Here is a 19,949-nt window from a genome sequence, read left to right as displayed (position 1 = left end):
GGTTTGTCTCAGGTGAGACAGGTGAGGGGGCGGAGCTTCTTCAGAGCAGGATCACATAAACAGTGGCTGTTTTCGAAACCGCATACTACATACTACTATCTAAATCAGTATGCAGTATATACTGTATACTGCATACTGAGTTCAACAGTAGTATGACTGCCAGTCGTCAGTTATTTTGCAGTATGCTTGGCCCCGGTTAAACTGGTTTTACTCAGCTGTGAATAATATGTAATAATAGATCAAGCCAAGGACCCTGTAATTGCAGCTGCTTATCCAGCTGTGGCACTGTACAGTCTACAAAGCAGGGAACTCCGAGGTGGTAAGACTTATAAATATATGAACATGTCATATTTGTTATTGGTTCATAATGTGGCAAGATATTCAGTCACCGCCACCGACGAGTTCAAACAGCTGCGCTCCGGCATTTTGATCTCTGACCTGGCACTTTGCATTGTGGGAAACAGTACGCGAGGTAGACTGGTCCGATGCATACTGTACAGTTTTCCCGAATCAGTATGACATCCTGGTATTTTTGGCATACAGCAGATCTCGCAGTTGTTCACATACTGCATACTGCATTTTGGCCAAATCAGTATGTACTAGTAGTATAGTATGCGGTTTCGAAAACAGCCTGTGTCGTTTCTCTTCCTGCAGCTTGAAGTTTTGGAGTCTTGAGGACAATTTGTGAGTCAGCCTGAAGATAGAAGAACACCTGGAAGGTTTTATATCACTAAACGTGAACTTCAAACGTCTGCAGCCTCACCGGAGATTAAGAATGATTTTTAATCATGTAAGAGTATGTGTGTGTGTGTGTGTGTGTGTGTGTGTGTGTGTGTTTGTGTGTGTGTGTGTGTGTGTGTGTGTGTGTGTGTGTGCGTGTGCGCATTTACAGTCTATGGTTCATATTTAATATTTACAGTCAATGTCATTACGTACTTTCCCACAGGACCGTGAACGCTTCATCACATTTATCTCGCGAGAGCAGACTTCCCCTGACAACATTGTACGTGGCTTCACAGCTGAGGACTTGGAGCGATCACGGGGATGTTTCAGTTGAATATACACAGACTGACAACATCTGGATGCTATGAACTCTTCTCATTGACTTTGACATTTGATTAAACACGGCGGCTACTGTCGTCAGATCTTTTTATCCACGTTCTCTCGGGAGTGACGAGAGCTTCACGGACTGCAGGATCCGCCGGGTGCTGAAGTCTCCCCCCTTTTCCGTAGATCAGCCAATATCCATATGTGATATGGCGGAGATCGGGTCGTCGGTTGAAATCTCCGGCTCTCTGGCGAGCTCGACCCTTCCTCCGCCGAGGACCCGCATCTTTAAGATCATCGTGATCGGGGACTCGGGTGTCGGGAAGACTTGCCTCACATACCGCTTCTGCGCCGGGAAGTTCCCCGAGAAGACCGAGGCCACGATCGGGGTGGACTTCAGGGAGAGGCTGGTGGAGATCGACGGGGAGAAAATCAAGGTGTGCTGTGCAGACACATGACAGCTCTATAAATATCTAAAGACATGATGTCACCTCTTGGAGAGTCCAAAACGTAAATACTGAAATATAACCTATAGGAGCAGAAGGGGAGAGCAGGGGCGCATGTTTTACTGTTACATTTGAGGTGTACAATTAATATGTATTATCAAAGATACACGGTGAACATGTGGCGGTAGGGTGTGTCTGTCATCTGTCTTATTTATGCGACATAGAGCAGCTCATTTGTTGCAGTTTAGGGTTAAATGCCTTGCTTAAGGGCAGGGTAGTGGCTATACACAGGTAGGCTACTAATGTACTGGCTCCTATGCAAACAGCTTAAAATAAGCAGAGGGTAAATAACCTTCTTTTATTGTTATTATTCTTAGGAACATCCTAGCCATTTAAATGTTTCTTTAATCAAATTGTTAAGAAGAGAAACACCAAATTATGTTCAAACTTCCCCAGGTGCTATCAGGTTTCTTTTTCCCTTCATAATATTGATATAACTCCTCAAGCATCAGAAATACAAATAGCCTAACCGTGATGAGTAAACACAATTCAAGCAAGCAACAAACAAACAAATACAATTAAAGCAACATGTGCTAATGTATTCTACAGATAAATCAAGCAGCAACATCCGGTGTTAAAAACAACAATATACGTAAAAATCAAAAAGTTAGAAGTTTTTTTTTGTTTTTTTTTTTGAAAAAAAAAATTGTCATCGGCTGAGATGTGTCCTTTTTCATGTCCCTCTTCCATTTCTTGTAGTCCAAAAACTCCAAGTCACAGACCAAAAATGTTTTCTTAACAGGCTTATAGATGTGTTTTTAAAGAAGTCATTCTTCCTCTAGATGTTTTTTCTTGGTCTTTCTTGTTTTTGGTCTTTTAATTGGGAATGAAACCATGTCCACTCATCAGTCTGCATGCTGCCCCCTCACAGATCCAGCTGTGGGACACTGCAGGTCAGGAGCGCTTCAGGAAGTCCATGGTGCAGCACTACTACCGCAACGTGCACGCTGTCGTCTTCGTCTACGACGTCACCAATGCCGCTAGTTTCCGCAGCCTCCCGGCCTGGATCGAGGAGTGCAAGCAGCATGCTCTGGGCACGGAGGTACCCAGGATCCTTGTTGGAAACAAGTGCGACCTCCAAGACTCGATCCAGGTGGGCACGGATGTGGCGCAGCAGTTCGCTGACGCCCACTCCATGCCCGTGTTTGAGACGTCTGCAAAGAACCCAAACAGCCAGGGAGACGGTGGGAACTGTGGCGGAGCAAACAGCGACCACGTGGAGGCTATTTTTATGACCGTGGCTCACAAGCTGAAGTCTCAGAAGCCTCTGGTGCTGAGCCAGCCGCCCGAGGGGTCAGGGGTGACCGTAAACCTCAACAGGGGGACGGACGACGGGGGAGGCGGGGCCAGGAGCTGGGGCTGCAGCAGCTGCTGAGGGCGAACAAATGGAGGGAGAGAGAGGATGAAATCTTAAGAGTGCACATGACTGAAGAGACTGCAGATGGATAGAGGAAGGTTGTAAGCTTCAGAAACAGCACTACACATAGATGAATGTCACTGTCAGTAGACGATACAGTCTTTTAAATGCTTGTGCTTCACGATATATAAACGATTCTGGGCTACTAATCACAGAATCATTGTTGTCTGGGAGTTCCAAAGTCCTTTGTTGCTTTGTGGAAATCATCCTGAACAAGGAGCCAAAAACTCTGATTGTAAATATGTTCTCTCCGGTGCCATTTGAGGTTTATCATTAACTTCTTTTCATTCGTTCTTTGGCATCAGAAAACATTCAGATAAAGTGGTGGTGATGAATACGGGAAATGATGTGAAATCAATGTGAATGAGAGTTTGATTTCCTCAAACAGGCGAGTAGTGAAAGGACGAGAAAACACAACCCTTTTCTAATTGAACACTGTGCGCCATCTTGTTTGTGTTGAGCCTGTTGGAGAGATTTTACTTGAGTCACTCAAGCCAAAAGTTGAGGCAATCATTTCATTGAAAGGTGTTCATTTTGGGTTTGTTTGGGTTCAGAGTTCATCGGTGATCAAATGGCCACGTGGTGTTGTATCATAATGTTCTTAAGCCGAACATATCAGTTCAAAAAAACATCGGCATTGGCAATATTTTACGACCTGCGTTGCACAACTCATGATTGCTATCTTGCAGTCTTCCTGCCTTCTGCAATGCTCTGCTGAATTAATCATCTGTGTCCAATCCATGAAGAACAGTCAAACAGTCGGGTAGTGTCGTCAGAAATGTGAATTGCTTCAGCATCATGCACATGCCACCGGAGCATTAAGGTGTGAGCAATGAAGATCCTCTCATAAAGTCCAAAGATCCACAGTGTACGTTTAAGACTGGAAACCTTTACTCTGAAAAATAAATGTTCATTCAGTGTGGAGGAAAGACTTCTCATAGGAGTTTTTTCTGTTCGAAGCAAAAACATATCCAGATCTCTAAAATCCTGCAATGATTTAAAAAAAGAAAAAAAAGAAAAAGAGGCTTGTGGTTCAAATCTTACGTTTACACGGGATGCAGAAAGGCTCCCATCAGTGTCATCCATTATCTGTGTCGAAATAGTGGCAACAGTGCGTCTCTGGCTGTCGTCACATCACACCTTCCCCATATGTTGAATAAATGTGATTAATCCTGAATTAGTCCAGATAGAAAGTGTCTGAAGCAGAGGGAAACATGATGTTTCAGCCACAGTGAATAAGCTGTTTCAGGACCGTTTTCTTCAGGAGATAGTGGAGGTTAAAAGCGTCTAAACAGCACATGAAGGGAATAAAAAATGTTATGCATTATTATTGATTTATCAAAAGCAAAGTGTGCTTAAAAAATGCCTCTGTGAAGTGAACCGGTTTGACAAAAGTTAATGGAATTTTGCTTGATAACTTCTTTTTAAAGATTCATTTTTGGGGCCTTTTGTGCCTTTTTATTTGAGAAATAAGATGGGTGATAGAGCCGGAAATCAGGGAAAGAGAGAGAGAGAGAGTGAGGAATGACATGCTGGTCGGATTTGAAGTTGGGCCACCCACTTGGAAAACTACAGCTCCCATTATTGATAACTGGTTTTTGACAGTAAGCAAGCTAAACTGCAACTCCCCCCCCCTTTGGTACCAAACAAAACACTTCTCTGTCGGGGATCATTGCCAGTTTGTAATAAAGTATCCAGGACAGAGATATAAATCTGGTTTTAGGGATGTATTTAGTAGTTAGCTAGTTTGTCAGCGGTTAGTAGACACACAGCGTTTGTCAACGGATTTTCAGGATTTGTACGAAGCTAATGAGGTGACATGGATATGTTGTTTTTGTTTTTTAAACACGCTCTTTTTATTTTCTGGGCAGCCATTTTATAATTCACATGCACGTTCTAAGTAACTCACGTGCGTATCTGTATTTCACGCACTCATTCTGTGAAGTTCAAGCGCTTTCAGTAACTGGCACATGCGTCTTTATTTAAATAAATTAAACTAATATCGACCATATTCCTACGGCGGCTTTGTTGCTATGTTTGATAACCATAGCATTCAACCACTTCCTGGTTAACATTTATGTTTGAGAATCACAGATACGATATGATTTAGAGCAAAATTATTGTAGCCTGAGGTCAAACTTGATGGATCATTTCAATAAAGTAACATACCAACCATGTCACCTCCGGGGCGCCGTAGATTTGTGTTAGCAAGCTGTACTGTTAGCAAGCTGTACTGTACGCTCCCTCGTCTTCTCTGACTGTTTATTCAACCAATGGTTTTCAAAATGTCAGTTGGGAATCAAATATCTGGTATGGAGAAGACAGATGGTTTCTGAGCGGTATTTAACCTGCGCTACCCCTGCTAACTAGCGTGTTAGCGAGTAGCTCAGTTAACCAACAAGTGAACGTTTCGTTCACAGTTTGTACTTCTTCCATATTTAACTGCAGAGACTGTCACTATGGAAGTCAATGGATTTGTATTTATGTCTGTTTATTAACACACAGCAAAAGAGCGGACATTACCACAGGAAAATGTTTATTCTTCTGCTCTTTGGAGGACGTTGTGTGCATCATGATGAATTTGATGACAAAGGATACAAAGGGAAACGGTTTGGTATTTGGAAATGGATTCAAGCCAAATTTGTCTGTGTGTTTGTTTTTTTCTTCTTCTCTGCTAAAAAGCATAAAAAACTGTTGGCTGGCCTCTGAATCAAACAGTGAAAACATACCTCTCATATTGTGTTCATGGATTCCTATTATCCACTACATTTCCTTGATGTTTGCTTATGATACTCAGCACGTCTCACAAACACTTTTGTATGCTGAAATGAACAGTGTCTTTATTATCCATGTTTCACTCTATGGCTGGTGTCTGTGGGAGCAACGTGGTGATCAGAATTCAAATGAAAAAGCTCATTTGAAAATGAAAACGCATTAACAGAAATGTTTTTTATTTTCAGAATATGGGTGCCTTATTTGACTCACAAATAAAATTCATATTTAATCATCCAATTTGCATTTGAATTCACCCAAAATACACTGCTTATGTGCTGATTAAAAGAGAAATCTGTAAGATATCTACTGAATGAAATGATAACATGACCTTACTACATCATCAGACATTAAGGAAACATGATGAAGTTCTGGCTTCTCAATGCAGCAGTCAGTATGTCCTCCTTCTAACTTTAGATTCTGCTCCTGAATGGTCTGTATTTGTTTAGACCAGAGAAGGTAGGCTTGAGAAACCTTGTTCGTCTGGGGAATCAAACCGCCTACCTTGACGAGGCAGCGTTTTCACACACTGAACTACAGAGAAGACAAAATCCAATGCCAATTACATCACAAAGGAAAACTTTGGTTTTCAGACCTTAAACTTTTAACAATTATAATTTTCAAAATGTTGAGCATAACTATAAAAAATATAAGGAAGTGAAAATTCTTAATTGAATTTGGCGGCGAATATTTCATTCAATTTCCTTACATTTCGTAAGGCTAATGGGTTATGAGTCTTGAATACGAAACACTTCATGACTGACCACATGGTGGCGCTATAGTATAATTTATGACAATGTTAGGCATTGTACAATTAGCATTCCCACATTCCCAAAGGTTGAATACTTCAGCACTTTAAGTTTGAGAGATATCAGCTTCTAAGAATTGCTCCAATTGATTTTTAATCATTTAAAAAAAATTCATATAAAAGCACGGTCACATTTAAGTGTGATGAAAAGTAGAAGCCGTCACAGCACACACTGGAGTCTGCACTGTTAGTGAGAAGCTTTTTGTTTTCTCAGGAATTGAACCCAGTTTCTTCGAGTTGGTGGACTTCACAGCAGTCTTAACCACTGCGCCACAGTGAGGACGGATGTTCACAACACACTTCCACTATGTGAAGCAATGACATCACATGAGGAACACTCTTGTTTTTGGTCAATAAACTTTAAACACTTCAAATTTTCAAACTATTGAAAATGACATTAAATTCAGTGACATTGAAAAATGTTTGCCTACAGTACTGATTACCGTTTACTGTCGCTACCGGCCCATCGTTATTAGATACGTGTGATGTAGGGTATCTAACCAATATCTGTACCAATTTTGGTATGATTTAAGTAAAGGCTTGATGAGTTACAGTGGTTCATTGTTTATGCATAGTTTGAAAAATATAGTGACAAACTTCTGAGTTGACCATAGGTTGCAGCACGGCACACGATCACCAGATTAAAGGAACATGCTGTGTGAATATTATTAATGCTGTTTCCAGCTCTCACACTAATAATGTCGACCTTCAAGCTGCTGCAGCTTTTTGACCTCTTCAAGTCTTTCACTCTCCATGCACCTTGGTAGTTTGTGAAGTATTGCCAAAAAAACCCAACTCTGCTTCTTCATTCAATTGTCAGATTTGCTTTTTCATTTGAATTCTGACCAACATTTTGCTAGCCTAGGATGTCCACACTATGTGAAGCAGCTTTGTCACAGCTGGTCCTGTGGCTGCTCCGCTGCAAACACCAAACATCATGTTGCAGGACTATCAGTCAAACCAAAAGGCCCTCTCTCAGGACTCGTTCAGTGGCTATGCACGTGAATGAAAACTAAAGCAAGCAGAGCAACAGGCCGCGTCTCAAGACTGTTTTATTGTTTTATATTTGGCGGCAGCTTTCTTGTGTTCTTTAAGTGTCCTTTGTTTTTGATAAATACGCCTTCACATCGATCCTTTGACAATTTCCTTTGCCTTACTTTCCTACACTACAGCAACGAACAAGTGATGCGATTGGAACTGCAATCCGCCAAAAGGAAAACCTCAATCACAGAACGATGTTCAAGTCATGAATGAGTCACTAATGAGTGAGGATGTGAGAAAAGAGAGACGCTTGTGATGTTTGTGTGTGTACCTTTGCAGTAAACAACCTTGAACCATCAAAATGTGGAGTTTTGTTTTTCTTGAATGCAATACAATAAACAGCTAAGTGAGGAGATCTTTATTAAATACAGATAAAAAGAAGACAACAGTTTCAAACAGCATACAGATAAATCACACATCAGAGTTAACATATACACACACAGCAGCTCTTCAACAATGGCAATGTTTAAACGAGTATTTATGCAAATATCTTTGGTTAAAATAAAGTCACTGCCACAGCCCAAAGTGCTCGGTCCATCTAACATCTCATATCTGGATGAAACGTCTCTTTACAACATTTAAATTTCATGTGAAATGTGTTGGCACAACTTTGAGGACACATATTCCAGATGAACAGGACGTGTTGTCAGGTCAGTCTGCTGTATGGAGGCAGTTTGGAGGGAGCCTCCTCTCCCTCTGTGTTGGTCTGGTTAGTAGATTGAGCTGGAGAGTTGAAGAGCCTGTCATCACCCCCTGCTGGACACAAACAAGTACTACATCAAATTAAATCTTAACTTGAGCAAAATAAGAGCAAGCTCCAAAAATTCAAATTTCATAGGAGTAAAAAAAGCCAGACCAAAACATTAGTTCTTACCTTGCCAAGTACAAACCATCTCAGTGTCCCCAGGATCACACTGAGGAACCAGTGTCTCCTAAAAAAACACATTAACAAGAAAAAAAAGGTTACATCTACACACTTTACATTTAAGCTACAAAATGCTAAATATTTAAAGATGAATGACTTCATCTCAGAATGTATCCTGATCAGATATATCTGTAATCATGGTGTCTTAAGTAGTCCAAAGAGCCTGAGAAGACTACGACTGTCTCCAACTGACCTGAAGTGTGAAGCTTGAAGTTGAATCACATCATTCAGAGGCTCGTCAATAAACGGCTCGCAGTGAGCTGAAAAAAGTTTTTCTCCGGTGTTGAGTCAAGCCAAAGCTCAACAATTCAATCACGGATGTGGGTATTATTAATGCACCCCTCTCACCACTTTGTTAAACAAACGAACATGCTCTGTTGAGTGAGAAAAGCGAGCGGCAGAGCCTTATAGAGCACCCTCCACATCCCTCGTTTGTCTGCGCGAGCCACAGAGAGGAGAATACAAACAGGGGGTCGGGGTTACTCGGGGGCAACAATAGAATCAAGCTGAATTTGATGCTGACGCTCCCTCATGTTGTGTGCTGTTAGGACAGGTTGTAACAATAGCTTCATAGTTTACAGTCATCTCAGCACTGCCTGCATCATATGCATCAGAGCACCATCAGAAATGAATATAATATAATAATGTTACATCAAAGGTCAAATTATTTCAATCAGTTGGATTATCGAAGGGCTTTCACACTTGCAGAAATCTCCTGAAAAACTACAGGATATTTCCCGTAAGTGCCTGTATATGTGAGCGCAATGGGCCAAATTTTTCACTGACTTCACCCGGAGTTTCTCCTGACAGAACCCTAGTATTTTTTTACGGAGCAAGTCCAAGTGGGCTGATGTGAGAACACTGCAGGATAGATGGAAAAAACGTAGAAGTGAGTGCTGCACTGGGTCAAAAAAACAGAAAAACTAAATAAATGTAGAAAAATCAGGTGCTCTTCAGGAACAGGGGACAATAGTCGAAAAGCTAATAAAAAAGTTTGACTGTCCTGATTAAAAAGAGTAAAAATGAAGTGTGGAGAGGCAGTCTTAAACTGAAAGTCCGAGGCACTCTGATAACATAAAAATCCTTTATTTGTCAACACGTTTCAACTCTACCGAGTCTTCGTCAGGACTCGAAGGCTGCAGGATAGATATTTACTGTAGATATTTTCAGGAGTGCGTATGTGTTTATCAGAGTTTTTCTCCTCTAAAATCGTATTGCTCTTCTTCATACTACTGCGATATGTTTACTGATCTCTTCCCTACCAGTCCAGTTCTGGCATCGTAGCAGGCACAGCTGGGAAGACTACGGCAGCCCACGTATGCGATGAGAGAGGAGAGAGCCAGGCTGACGGTGCAGGTCAGAAGTATGGTGGCGTTGGCTCCCTTCACCATTCGATGAAGTACGAACGTCTGAGCACAGAGACAAAGAAGACACATCAATTCTACGTTGTTATTGTACATTTTATCACAATAGATTTCTATGAGGTCTTTCAAACAAATCCCATCCATAGTTTTTTTTTGCATTTGGAAACCTCTCAAAGGTTAGTTTTTAATGTTCAATGGCTTGGAGCAGTTTGGGATGACCAGTAGAGACCAGGCCAATTAACAGGAGCTACAGCCCCGACTAGTGGCAGGTGGCTTCATTACAACTAAGACACAACATTTAACCAGCATTGTGGGCCAACATTGATAAAATAAAATATTAATGATAAGTTTAACCAAGGGTGAGGTCCACTTAGTCCACTTATCCCACACATCCCCAGTTGACACCGTATCATTGTGTGTGTGTGTGTGTGTGTGTGTGTGTGTGTGTGTGTGTGTGTGTGTGTGTGTGTGTGTGTGTGTATATGTGTGTGTGTGTGTTAGTTACCACTTCAGGACTGTGGTGGTGGTGGAAGACCTCCTCATCCTCCTCCCCGTAGGTGAGTGTCAGACAGGAGTAACCTGCTATAAACACTGCAGCCGCACACGAGAGTCCTGCTGCTACCACCATCATACTCACCTGAGGAGACAAGAAAACAAGTTCAGCTGTCAGGATGTTTTCTGCTACTTTTTGTCAACATTGTCTCGTGTTTACCTTTATCTTGAATCAGTGTGAAGATATCGGCCGGTCCTACAGTAGGTAGTACTTTTTTTCTTTTTTTTTTTACTGAATAATGCTTCTGGAAAGATGATTTAAATGTAGGAATAACATTTTTAAAGTTGTTTAAATAATCAAACCAGTGGGAAATTTAGCAAAAAGTATTTTGGAACAAAGGGTAAAGCTGCAAAGTAAGAACCCTTGTCTCAGACTCTGTGTGTGATTTTCATGCACAGGATCTCAAGGCGCAGTGAGGGAAGGAGGGTTTCCACTTTGGGCCCCTCAGAGTTTCATCTCTGCTCTTTGCAGATAATTCTGTTGTGCACGGCTTCTCCACCTCCAGCAGGCGTTGGGGTGGTTTGCAGCCGAGTGCGAAGCAGTCAGGATTAGGGTCAGCACCTCCATGTCCAACGCCATGGTTATCTATCGGGAAATGGTGTATCGCTCACTCTGGATGGGGAGTGAGTCCCTGCCTCAAGTGAAGGAGTATCTCAGGTCTTGTTCTCAAGTTCGAGTAAAAATGGATCATAAAATTGACAAGCTTGGCATATGATTATATTTTCTCTTCTTTGCCGCTATGTCCACTTCTGCCATATTCTTCTGAATGGCATCCAGTCACTGAATTTTATCCACGCCCAAACCCACCTGCACTCAGTCACTGAATGGGGGAAACACACCCACTCCCCACCCAGAAATATCTCGAGTCAACCAAAACATCACAATCCAGGCAGAGGAAAAAGGTCTCTGCAGACACATGTATCGAGGCCCATAAGTGATGATTGAGCAGCTTTACTTTTGTTTCGGTCTATATTTTATTCTCCAGGAAAATGTTTCTGACTCTACCGATTGTCAGCATTATCAAATTCAAACATCACAACATGTAACTGTGACAGGTAGTGTTTCAAATTGTTTCTGCAGTCCAAGTTCATAGATATCAGATATTTCGCTCCTTTCTACATAGAAGAAACTGACTGTGAAAATACCTACTTTTTGCTCTTTAATAGCGAAGCCCTGGCTGTCACATTCTGCTACTCATGGAAGAAGTAATGGGATTAAGAGGAAAACTCTACCTCGAGTTTAATAGTACACACACTCACCAGTATTGAGTTTTTTCTTTGAGAGGCAAACAGCGCCAGAATCCCCGGAGAGGCCATGATCTGTAAAGAAAGTCACAATGACCTGAATGAAGTGACAGATCTGGGGCCCATAAAAAGACTATTCAGCAGCTCTAATATAGACATAGATTCAAGTCCCAGTAGGCCTACGTCCCGTTATCTGTCTCTTCACTCACACCAAACCCCATTCAATTTTAAGGAAACTAAGGATTCTCTATCATAGACTCTTTGACAATAAAAAAAAAAGTGATTCATATCTCACCAGCCCTCCCCACACCGGTGTCCTGGTGGTGCTCAGCGCAGTATCCTTGCGGAAAACAGCGTCCATGAACCCGCACACCACACAAAGACCCGCACAGGCTATCTGGAGGATCCCGAGAATCAGCACGCTTCTCTGGTTGAAAATGAAGTACCTGTGTCGGTCCATCTCCAGGTGTTAACCCCACTACAAGTCCCCGGTTTACAGTCAGTACCTGCTGTCCTCGGCCAGAAGTGGGCGAAACTTTAGTTTAGTTTGATGTCCGGCGTATTGTTTCTGGCTTTCAGAGACAAAAACATGAGTCCAGGTGGTGATAGTTCTGCGGGAACTGTTTCTGAAACCTAAATGATATCTCTTGTCACTTCAGAAAGCTCTAGTATGTCTGTATTTCTCTGGTGGAATATATCTTCCGGGCTGCAGGTTGGTTTCACTGTTGCTTCAGCAGATATAGGAAGTTTATCCATTAACCTGGCTGGCCAGCAGCAGGTGGAGGGAAGGGAAACGGGATTTTTCTATGCCCAGAGTTTGGACTCCCAGGCTGCCTGGCCCCGCCCCTCTGTTCTTGCGCTGGGATTGATTTAGACCTTTAACAAAAAGAGGATTATCAGAAATACAAAATGAGCGATTGAAACAAATATATAGGCTATGTTATGCACTTTGAGAAAAAAGTTGAAATGTCGAGAATACAATTGTACGGAGCCCCTGAAGTCAGAATCAAATACATTTTTTGTGCACACATTTTTTTTTTACTTTTTCGGACTTCATGAGCTCTGTAATTTCCTTTGTCTGGCTCTGATCCTCTTCCATTAATTTGTCAGTGGAAGTATGAAGTATGACATTGAACCATAGGATGGATAAAAGAAAGTTGAATCCTGACATACATTAAAAATGTATCCAATAAAATAAGTCTCAGAGGGATATATTGTAGTGGAAAAATACTATCTGTCTGTTGTCTTCGTTTGACCTTAAAAGATTAGGATGTTCGTGCGACATTTAGCAATTACAAACTGTTTCTCTGTATGGCCTTGGTCTGTATCTCCAACAGGAACACTCCTCAGGATCTGGGTACAGCATGATCCTAAATCATCAGGCAAGCTGAAACCAATGACCATGTATCACTCATGTATATGCAAAATACCTACACCCTGTGAAAGTATAAATATGCTCTGCAACCGGGACTCTTTGATGCACTTGTGACTGATGTTACTTTTGTAGCTGATTACCCCTTTTGCAAAATAACTTTTTATTATATGCAATAAAATACACAAAGACAAAAGACTTTGACTTGAAATCTTTTATTACCAACAGAAAAATCCACAACAAACTTGATGTCAGAAGTGGGATTCCAAGCTGTTCGCCGTATCCACGGCAGACGGTGACTGATCATCCAGGACTTTGAAAAAGATCGTCCTGCCTCAACCCTGAAAGTTTGAAGGTCGAGAGGACCGACTGCATGGACTGCGGCTGTCACCTCGGAATCCAACGAACGAGAAAACCTCCTAATTCACGGTAAAAACATTCTGATCTCACAATTTAAAAGTCAAAGGTCACTGTGTATTCTAGGACAAAATTGAAAAGTTAAGTTTCTTCCATCTTACGGCCCTATAACTAAGAGGTAGTTAGAATAAAGGAAGTTCAGGTGACTTCGCCAGGCCCGGAGGACTTCAGGTGACTCCTTGAATCCGGTAAACTTGGAAAGACCAGTGTAAAGGTAGAAATTTACACAGATTGATCGGGGACGCCCGATAATCTTCCAGGACAGACACCATGGGGTCTGCAGGGAGTGAGATGGACGGGCTTGACCTGCAAGGTCCAATTTTTGTGTTTATGAAAGGGAAATACGGAGAAAAATGTTTGTCATGTGTCGAATATTGGATAAACGAATGTGGATTTCCTGATAAAGGAAGTCTAAGCGTGAATCAACTGATACAGTTACAGACGTGTTTGAAAAAGAAGGAAGAGAAGGTTAAGTCTAAGAAAAAGATTAACAAAGAAAAGTTGGAGGAGATTGAAAGACGAATGTTGGAAAATATGGATGACAGAAGCAGATGTCAGACTTAGGAAACAGACAGGGAAAGTTTTACCAAAAATGAAATGAAAAATGATGAAAAAGAAAAAACAGATGCTTTCACTGATAACCCCACCACACCCCCTGTGTCTGCTCTCTATCCCTCTCTGAACGGTGGAGTTCGAGGCAAAGAAGGTTGGGTTCCCACCTACATGGCTCCACCTGCCCTGCCCCCACAGCAACAGCAGCTCCTGCAGTTCTTGCCACCACCATACCCCGGACAACAGCCCATCATCAACCCCCATAACCCCTTCCACGAACAACCTCAGAACATGCCAAAACCAGAGCTTTCCTCAGCCCCACAGACTGAGGATGAACAACTGACGCGCAATCAACACCTCCAAGGAGCCCAGACACATCCTCCTCTGACGAAGATAATAAACCCAACAAATCCTTGTTTGAATCCTTACTTGGCAAAACTTTGTCCGAAATTGTCTCCCCAACACCCAAAGAAACACCCAGAAGGTCAGAAAGACAGAGGAAGCTGACCTCTCACTGCGGGACAGAAGATATTCCCGCACATATGACCCCACCAAATGTTTTAACTGTGAGAAGCATGGCCACTGGGCCAAAGACTGTCCAGAAACACCAAGAGAGAGGGGGACGGAGGAAACCGTCGCGGGGGCTGGCAGGACAATGAACAGGTTCCCTATGCCTCGGACTGACCATCAGAGAGAGGAGTTGGTAATGTACCCGCACACACAACACACACATTACACGCTCCACGCAATGAAAAGCCGCTTTGCACTGATACACTGCTTGGCTTAGTTCAACAAAGAATAAATGTTCTAGAAACCCCTCCCAAAGGAAAGGAGGGTACTTATACCCATCTCTCCTCTGAAGCTTATGAGAAAATGCCAATGATAACATGTAACATTAAGGGACAGAATGTTGAATTTGTAGTTGACTCAGGAGCCACCCACTCAGTTGTAAAAACATCTGAAATGTCGTGGCCGTTTTTCATGGTCCACGAGTGCCTGTGGTTCTTGTGTAAAGGAAAAGTATGGGATACCTGTCAACTGTTCATGGGAGTTTGAGGAAGTACAAACAAAAGCTAAACATTTGTTTTTAATGTCCAGCATGTGCCTGGTTAACCTTCTGGGGAAAGATTTAATGTGCGCTTTTGGCATTGTGATAACCTCCACCCCTGAGGGCTTACGGGTTAGCAGGACTGACATGTGTTCCCCCTCCCCTGCTGAAGTCAGGGGAGTATCACATTTTACTGGCTTTCATTTCAGCCCAAATACTCCCCTGTATGTTTATCAGTGGTGGATAAAATAAATATCTGCTCAGTTTTTAACTAATACAGCACTCACACTTGTTTCCAACACCGCTGAGAAGATGAAGCCAGATAATTTACACTGCACCTCTTATGTCTGCTCCGAAGGGCCTAACCCGGAGTATGAAAAACGATTTTTCAAAGATCTGAATGACAATGTTTTGATAACGGACATTTACACAAATGGAACACGCTGTGCAGCATCTGTCAAGCTTACTCCAGCTCAGATGAAACTCTATGACGTATACAGTTCACACCCCCACATCTCTCTCTCAAAAACTCCCACCGACAGGTGGCGGGATCTGGGTCCGTTTGTAGCTCAGTGTAGTGCAGCAAACGACTGGCAGCCTGCCACTGGAAGTTTGTGTGTGTTTTTCTCTCACTCACTACAGGCATACAGACATCCCTTAACTATGAAAATTCATTGTCTCCGCTCAACACATCTCATAGATGATATGAGAAGTCGCACTTCCTCATATCTATTTCAAGTGCTCTCACATGCAGAGATCTTACCTTTGCTGGCACAAGTCCCGAGTACACGCTGGGCAGCCAACAAATATGATGTAGACCTGATAAAAAAAAACTGTGAATCGGTTCAGATAATCCCAAAGTCGATTTACAGACCCCAACAACGCCAATACCCACTCAGAAAAGAAGCTATAGAGGCATAACACCAGTTTTTAACTCTCTCCTCGAGGCTGGAATTATCATCCCATGTGAAGATTTACCAGTACAGACTCCTATCTTTCCAGTAAAAAAGATCCGTCCTGCTGGACTGCCCACCTATTGGCATTTTGTGCAGGACCTACAAGCTGTAAACTCTGCCATCATCGCCCCTACTCCTAATGTTCCCAATCCATACACCATTCTCAGCCAGATTCCCTCTTCTGCTAAATGGTTTTCCGTTGTGGACCTGACTAATGCTTTTTTCTCTATCCCCGTTCAGAAAGACTCCCAGTTTTGGTTTGCTTTCCAGTTCGGAGGGAAGCGTTATACATGGACACGCCTGTGCCAAGGACTGACCTGCAGCCCTAACCTTTTTTGTCAGGCTTTGTCTCGCAGTCTCTCCCCTCTCACACTCTCTCCAGGTTCAGTCTTGCTGCAGTACGTTGATGACCTTCTCATCGCAGCCCCAACAAAAGAACAGTGTGAGACAGACACCATCCTCCTCCTGCGCCATCTTGCTGAAGAAGGCCATAAAGCATCCCTGTCTTAAACTACAGTTTGTAAAACAGGAGGTGATCTTTTTAGGCCACATCCTCACACCACAGGGTAAATCTCTCTCTCCCTCTCGGGTTAAAGCTGTGGCAGAGACACCTAAACCCATGACTGAAAAACAACTTCTTTCTTTCCTGGGCATGTCTTCTTACTGTCGACATTTTATTCACAATTTCTCCGAGATGGAGAGACCGCTGAGAGACATCGCACACAAAAGAGACCTGACAGCTTCCAGCCCCATCCAGTGGACTGAGGAGGCAAACACTGCGCTTGAAAACCTTAAACTGTCCTTGCAGTCCACTCCCAACTTGGGCATCCCAGATCCAGAGAAGCCATTCACACAGTTTGTTGATGAAAAACATGGCTGTATGACCTCTGTACTTTTACAGGCTCATGGGGGTCAGCTGAAACCTGTTGGCTACTTCTCCCGCTTACTAGACCCTGTTGCCAGAGGCCTCCCAGCATGCTTGCGTGCAGTGGCTGCCTGCGAGTCTGCAGTGCTAGCCTCACGTGACTTCGTGGGTTACACCCACCTTGACCTTCTGGTGCCTCACTCTGTTGCATCTATCCTACAGGAACAGAAAACATCACACCTCACGCCAGCACGATGGCTCAGATATCACACCACACTTCTGGGTTTGCCAAATGTTCATGTCAAAAAATGTGCTGTGCTTAACCCTGCCACCCTCATGCCTTTACCGGGTGAGGGTGAACCCCATTCTTGCCTTGCAGAACTCCAACACACCTGCACCCCAAGACCGGACCTGAAAGATGTACCTCTCACTAACCCTGATCTCATTGTCTATGTTGATGGTTCTGCTTTCAGAGATCAGAGGATTTTCTGTTGTTGATGATGTCTCTGTTGTTTGTTCGTCTCCTTTGCCTTCTCATTACTCAGCACAAGCAGCAGAACTGGTGGCCCTGACTGAAGCCTGCAAAAAGGTAAAAGGCAAAAATGTTCCCATCTACACAGACTCTCGCTACGCGTTTGGAGTTGTGCATGATTTTGGAGCCCTTTGGAAACATCGCAAATTTCTCAAATCAGATGGTAAACCCATTTTACACCATCACAAAGTTGCAGCTTTGTTAGACGCCATCCTCCTACCAGCTAGTATTGCTGTTTGCAAATGTACTGCACACACCTCTGCCCGAGATCCAGTGTCTCTCGGTAACGCTCGAGTAGATTCAGCTGCCAAAGCCGCAGCTGCCTCCACTTCTCACACTTCTTATCTATACACTGACTCAACTTCCTCACTTCTTTCCTCCCTGTCTACTCTGGCCTCTCTCTCTACCCCTGCAGAACGAAAGCTCTGGTCTCAAAGCTGCTGCCTCTTCTCTGCGGGTGTATGGAGAGGTCCAGATGATAAACCTTGTCTCCCTCGTAGACTGTTTTTGACCTATTGTAAGTTGGCCCATGGCCTAGACCATGTGTCAAAAGGAGGGAGATGTGCTGTAGTTCAAAAACATTGGTTCACAAAAGGATTTTCTACATTTGCAGCTGATTTTTGTAAAAAACTGTTTGATATGTGCCCAAAATAATCCAGGTAGGACCAAACCTCTGGCACATCAAGCTGCACACACAGCACCAGACAGACCTTTTCAACATGTCATGATGGATTTCATCGAACTAACCCCCCGGTGAAGGTAAAAGGTACTGTCTGGTACTGGTAGACATGTTTTCCAAATGGGTAGAAGCTTTTCCAGCCAAACATGCCACTGCCTCAGTAGTAGCGTAAGTAGTAGTAGTAAGTAGTAAGTGTCGTAAAGAAACAAAACTCAGTTGGCCCAAGTGTCTGCCTATTGTCCTGATGTACATGAGAATGCGAGCGCGCCTGCGATGCAACCTCTCTCCCTTTGAGATACTGTTTGCAGGTACACCAAATGTCAGCGTGGGACCTCCAGGACCTCCCATGGACACCGTCCTCTGCGAGGCGAGCATGGTAAGTTACTGCATATCCTTAACAAAATGTCTTTCTGACATCAGAGCACAGGTGAAGGAGACACTCCCACCCTCGACTGACACGCCGCTCCACGACCTGAAACCTGGTGATTACGTGGTCAAAAAGAACTTCAGGAGGAAGTCCTGGCAGCATCAGCGTTGGCTTGGACCTTTCCAGATCCTCCTCACCACTCACACCGCTGTGAAAGTTGCTGAGAAAGCCACCTGGACACACGCCACCCACTGCAGACGAGTCCCGGATCCGACAACTTTACCAACTGACCCTGACACCTCCGGATAGATCCTCTGCTCCGGCTGTCATCACACCTGTCATTGACTGAGAGGCAGAACAACATGGACAGACCCCGCCCCTGGCATCGGTTTTGAAACCACCCAGGCCTGTGTGGCGCCAGAGGCACAACATGTATACCTTTTATGATTGTAATGATCATTATCGCTCTGTGGCTCTGGTATGAACTACAGACCTCCAGACTCCTAAGACCACCCCGCTCAACATCTCCAAAAGAGACTATGAAACGGCTTATCACACCAACTCTTGGTATCAGGCTCTGGTGCTTTCAGGGCGCCGCCTCAACATCTCAGACTCCTGTTACGTTTGTGCACGATTACCACACTCTATGTTTTTTTCTATCTCCCTCCAAACTCACCCCCTGTCCCCAGCAGACACCCTAGGAGCCATAATGGCTTTCACACTTGCAGAACATTGTGTATAAACATGAACATTTCCTTCTGCTGGCTTCGCTCCATCCTAAGACTCCTATGTCTTTCAAAAACAGCTGCACTTTTATTTCTCTTTTCTGCCCAACTTTATGATGTGTCTTCTTAAACCGTCCCGGTGTGACCTCACGGATGCTTGTTGGGTTCCTATGAAGTATTACTGTCTCTTACAGGTGTTTTCTTTTGGTCTGTGTTCTGTGTTTATTTTGTATGTATATTGGTTCCTGTTTCATTTATGTTTTGGGATTTATCTTTACGTTCTTCCGTTTCGATATGGTTTGTGTTCTCCTGTATAATTTTTCCGTTATTCTGGTTGATTATTTGTAATCAAAAGAGAGGAATTGTAGTGGAAAAATACTATCTGTCTGTTGTCTTCGTTTGACCTTAAAAGATTAGGATTTGTGTGCGTCATTTAGCAATTACAAACTGTTTCTCTGTATGGCCTTGGTCTGTATCTCCAACAGGAACACTCCTCAGGATCTGGATCCTGATCCTAAATCAGTTCCCTCTGAACAAAAGCCTTTCTGTTGGTGTTAGATAAATCATCAGGCAAGCTGAAACCAATGACGATGTATCACTCATGTATATGCAAAATACCTACACCCTGTGAAAGTATAAATATGCTCTGCAACCGGGACTCTTTGATGCACTTGTGACTGATGTTACTTTTGTAGCTGATTACCCCTTTTGCAAAAGAACTTTTTATATGCAATAAAAGACACAAAGACAAAAGACTTT

At 43.2% G+C, this 19,949-nt stretch overlaps 3 protein-coding genes and 1 long non-coding RNA gene across 7 annotated transcripts in view; 2 read left to right on the top strand and 2 right to left on the bottom strand.

The window, feature by feature from the left end:
* The window catches only part of LOC109995687 (E3 ubiquitin-protein ligase TRIM35-like), a 5,208-nt gene extending 4,750 nt beyond the window's left edge, over window positions 1–458 (bottom strand). The window contains exon 1 of the mRNA XM_065958502.1: window positions 1–458. This exon is cut by the window's left edge and continues 4,750 nt beyond it. The gene's annotated coding sequence lies outside the window, so the exon portion shown is untranslated.
* Window positions 459–654: 196 nt separating this feature from the next.
* On the top strand, window positions 655–5,982 carry rab33ba (RAB33B, member RAS oncogene family a). Its single transcript, XM_020649509.3, has 3 exons — window positions 655–790; window positions 947–1,484; window positions 2,425–5,982. Exons 2-3 carry the CDS (start codon window positions 1,257–1,259, stop codon window positions 2,926–2,928), a joined length of 732 nt encoding a protein of 243 aa, XP_020505165.1. The 5' UTR covers window positions 655–790; window positions 947–1,256; the 3' UTR covers window positions 2,929–5,982.
* Window positions 5,983–7,934: 1,952 nt separating this feature from the next.
* zgc:113425 (uncharacterized protein LOC541425 homolog) lies at window positions 7,935–12,462 on the bottom strand. 2 transcript variants are annotated; one of them, XM_020649506.3, is made up of 6 exons: window positions 11,973–12,462; window positions 11,693–11,752; window positions 10,386–10,517; window positions 9,779–9,925; window positions 8,466–8,523; window positions 7,935–8,344 (listed from the first exon to the last, which is right to left on the bottom strand). In XM_020649506.3, the coding sequence occupies exons 1-6, from the start codon at window positions 12,135–12,137 to the stop codon at window positions 8,238–8,240; spliced, it is 669 nt and encodes a 222-aa protein (XP_020505162.1). In that variant the 5' UTR covers window positions 12,138–12,462; the 3' UTR covers window positions 7,935–8,237. The 2 variants fall into 2 exon arrangements, with proteins under 2 accessions (XP_020505162.1, XP_020505161.1); XM_020649505.3 differs by having other exon boundaries at window positions 7,935–8,347; window positions 11,973–12,460.
* Window positions 12,463–13,288: 826 nt separating this feature from the next.
* LOC136180018 (uncharacterized) lies at window positions 13,289–19,713 on the top strand. Of its 3 annotated transcripts, XR_010666946.1 has the most exons (3): window positions 13,501–14,721; window positions 17,433–17,476; window positions 18,519–19,713. It is a non-coding gene; the product is annotated as an uncharacterized lncRNA (long non-coding RNA). The 3 variants fall into 3 exon arrangements; XR_010666945.1 differs by lacking the exon at window positions 13,501–14,721 and adding an exon at window positions 13,289–13,478 and having other exon boundaries at window positions 17,433–19,713; XR_010666944.1 differs by having other exon boundaries at window positions 17,433–19,713.
* Window positions 19,714–19,949: the final 236 nt, after the last annotated feature.

This window comes from Labrus bergylta, chromosome 9 (genome assembly GCF_963930695.1).
Source record: "Labrus bergylta chromosome 9, fLabBer1.1, whole genome shotgun sequence".
Lineage (NCBI taxonomy): Eukaryota > Metazoa > Chordata > Actinopteri > Labriformes > Labridae > Labrus > Labrus bergylta.
The sequence above is the reverse complement of the archived record's forward strand: the minus strand, read 5'-3'. Positions and strand labels throughout refer to the sequence as shown.

Bases quoted from the DNA above. Each gene is read 5' to 3' on its own strand.
- rab33ba (XM_020649509.3), top strand. From the start codon at position 1,257: ATGGCGGAGATCGGGTCGTCGGTTGAAATCTCCGGCTCTCTGGCGAGC. The intron at 1,485-2,424 runs GTGTGCTGTGCA...GCCCCCTCACAG, and splicing joins TCGACGGGGAGAAAATCAAG to ATCCAGCTGTGGGACACTGC.
- zgc:113425 (XM_020649505.3), bottom strand. From the start codon at position 12,137: ATGGACCGACACAGGTACTTCATTTTCAACCAGAGAAGCGTGCTGATT. The intron at 11,753-11,972 runs GTGAGATATGAA...CTTTCTTTACAG, and splicing joins CACCGGTGTGGGGAGGGCTG to ATCATGGCCTCTCCGGGGAT. The intron at 8,348-8,465 runs GTAAGAACTAAT...GTTTGTGTCCAG, and splicing joins GATGGTTTGTACTTGGCAAG to CAGGGGGTGATGACAGGCTC.